At 49.1% G+C, this 2,525-nt stretch overlaps 1 protein-coding gene across 1 annotated transcript; it reads right to left on the minus strand.

The window, feature by feature from the left end:
- Positions 1 to 521: 521 nt before the first annotated feature.
- Positions 522 to 2,139, minus strand: LOC139832292 (uncharacterized). Its single transcript, XM_071822016.1, has 2 exons — positions 1,269 to 2,139; positions 522 to 550 (listed from the first exon to the last, which is right to left on the minus strand). The coding sequence occupies exons 1-2, from the start codon at positions 2,137 to 2,139 to the stop codon at positions 522 to 524; spliced, it is 900 nt and encodes a 299-aa protein (XP_071678117.1).
- Positions 2,140 to 2,525: the final 386 nt, after the last annotated feature.

A 2,525-nucleotide genomic window follows, 5' to 3' on the forward strand; every position in this document is an offset into this window, starting at 1 on the left:
AAAAAAGATCGATCAATTTGACTTCGTACACAGATTAAAATAACTACTCTACTGCCTGTGCAAAGACTAAACATGGTTGTAGAGCTCTCGCCATCTTATCAAGGAAACGCTGGCCAACTCTCGATCCAGCAATTCAACAGTAACACCATCGCCAATCCTATGTACATCAGCCTCCAGCAAGATCAGTCACTTTGACTATCACTCAACTCGCAGGGACGCCTAGTTCGAGCATCACCTTCTCACCACTTTCCCAAGTACCTGTCTGATGCAAATGTAAAAATTATTCAGCATAGCCGAGATAACATACTAGGCGTAGAACAAATGGCACACGATACATGTCAAATTCACCTCCGGGACTCTTTATATCCATGGACAAATAGGTAAGATTGACCTTAATTCCTCAAGCACTCTAAATTTTAGACCCTGTTGAGGGACTAATAAGATTTCACCACTTTACTTTTGCTTATCGCACATACAAGAGATGCTTTAGCGGTACCAATGCCTCAGATCTTCATGTGCAATCAGAACATAAATGCAGCCTTGTATCTATCTAAAATCAACATCATGAGATAAATTTGTAGATGTGAATATGTGATGATGAACAAATAAGACGTTTCTGCCTCCTAATATCTGCCAAGATAAATCCTGCTGAACTGGTGGAATAAATATTTCCCAGACAATCTGAAGCTGAACAACTTGTGTAGCCGTGTTCTGATTTAAATTTTAATTCCTTCTGGATTAGCCAGACCATAAAAACATTTATAAAAATAAATTTGTTGCGGCCTTCTGGTTTTCAGAATCATGAACAATGTTTTAACAGCATTACCTTAAAATTGGAGCAGGCAAAAAAATGAGTTACCAATCATGATAATAAATAATAAACTAATTAGCATCATAGAAGCAGGGTAATAACAAATTAACAATGGAGAAAAGGACATAACATGGATGCAAGGAAAGTTTACCGCTTGTTACTGTCGGTGTCGACAACAATGATGACGGGAAGTTGCTATATATGTGCGTATTGGAGATCACTGAAAGCTTTGAGGCACACACCCTCTCAAGCTGGAATGTCTTGACGTCTAGGGAGAAATAGCCTGCATCAAGGGGTTCAACCGTTCCGTACTTATATAAGAGTACGGACCTCCTCATTGAACCTACGAAGAAGTATGGAGAATCGAGTGACATTGTCTTCACCATAGCCCATCGGCTATAGCTCCCATCACTGTTTCTCCTAAGGGTATATTTTTCGTAAGATGTGTCACTTGTACGCATAAACATTGCAGACGTGTCTTCCCCTTCCTCCACGATGGCCATATCTCCCCAACCAAACCCTTGGGTTCCAGGCGGGGTGTCAACGCTAGAGAACTCCATCCTCTGGGTGTCAAGCACAAGAAGCTCTTCTCTCCAATCCATCAGCCAGTAGAAGCAACCGTTAGCGTAGTAGAGGCGGGAGAAGAAGTACTTCCCGACAGACATGAACAAGCAACCAGGAAATAGATCGCTACAACACCGGGATGGGCCGGCTCGCCATTGTTCGTCGCTGGAAGAGAAGACAAAGGCCACCATCTTAGAGTTGCACATTTCCACCCAGATAACTCTAAAGGATGTGTTCTCCTCGTCATCATCGCTGCCGGCCCGCGGCAAGAGGAAGGCCCCGTAGGCACGCCTCCGCTTTGTAAAGGCTAGGTCGTCCACCAAATTATCAACTAGGTCGTCGGGGATTGGAGGAAGCATGAGGTACCTCCGGTGCAAGGGGTCGCATGCCACAATATCATCGGAGAAGTGCCCGTCGCCGTGGGTGTTGCTGCTGCCGAGGAGGAGGACCCGGCCGTCACGGATGTCGTGTACGGCCCAGTCGCCGGCTGGGAGGAAACCGAAGGAGAAGTCGGCGGCCAGGGCGATGTTGTTGGCTGCCAACGTGGTGGGGTGGAATTGCCGGAGTTTTTCGAGCCGTTGTTCGGTGAGGAAGCCGAGGAGGGGCGGCGCGTGGAGCTTGCGGAAGCGCCGGAGGAAGGATCGATCGGCGACGACGCGGTGGAACGAGACGCAGACGCGGGAGGCGCTGATGACGTCGCATGGGGTCGGGAGACGCAGGAAGATCTCCGCCAGGACGTCTTCGGGGATCGTTGGCAAAGCCATTGCCTGGCCGCGAGCGCTCGCAGTCGTGGAGGAGGAGAGGTAGCGTTGACGGCGGCGTCCGATGTGAGAAAATAGAACGCGACAGTGCAGCATATATAACAAGCGGGCTGTCCACCAGCCCCGCGCCGCGCCACAGGCCCATCCCCACGGGACGAAACTCCTCCCGCTCACCTGGCCGCTGTACGACCGCACCTCATGAAAGCGGTCGATCAGAACTGAATTAATCTCCTCCCTCCTGTTCCCGTCCCGTGCCGTGCGTGATGAAAACCCGCGCCGTCAGCTTCATTTGTTGCTTCAGCGACCGAGTTCAACTCCAAAAGCGTGTTGCAACCCTTGAATTATATGCGCGCGCAGCAAAGGAAACAAGCCGATAGTCTCGTTTCCTT

This window comes from Lolium perenne, chromosome 6, assembly GCF_019359855.2.
Source record: "Lolium perenne isolate Kyuss_39 chromosome 6, Kyuss_2.0, whole genome shotgun sequence".
Classification (NCBI taxonomy): domain Eukaryota; kingdom Viridiplantae; phylum Streptophyta; class Magnoliopsida; order Poales; family Poaceae; genus Lolium; species Lolium perenne.

Bases quoted from the DNA above. Each gene is read 5' to 3' on its own strand.
- LOC139832292 (XM_071822016.1), bottom strand. From the start codon at position 2,139: ATGGCTTTGCCAACGATCCCCGAAGACGTCCTGGCGGAGATCTTCCTG. The intron at 551-1,268 runs GTACAAGTGACA...TGTTGATTTTAG, and splicing joins CACGTCTGCAATGTTTATGC to ATAGATACAAGGCTGCATTT.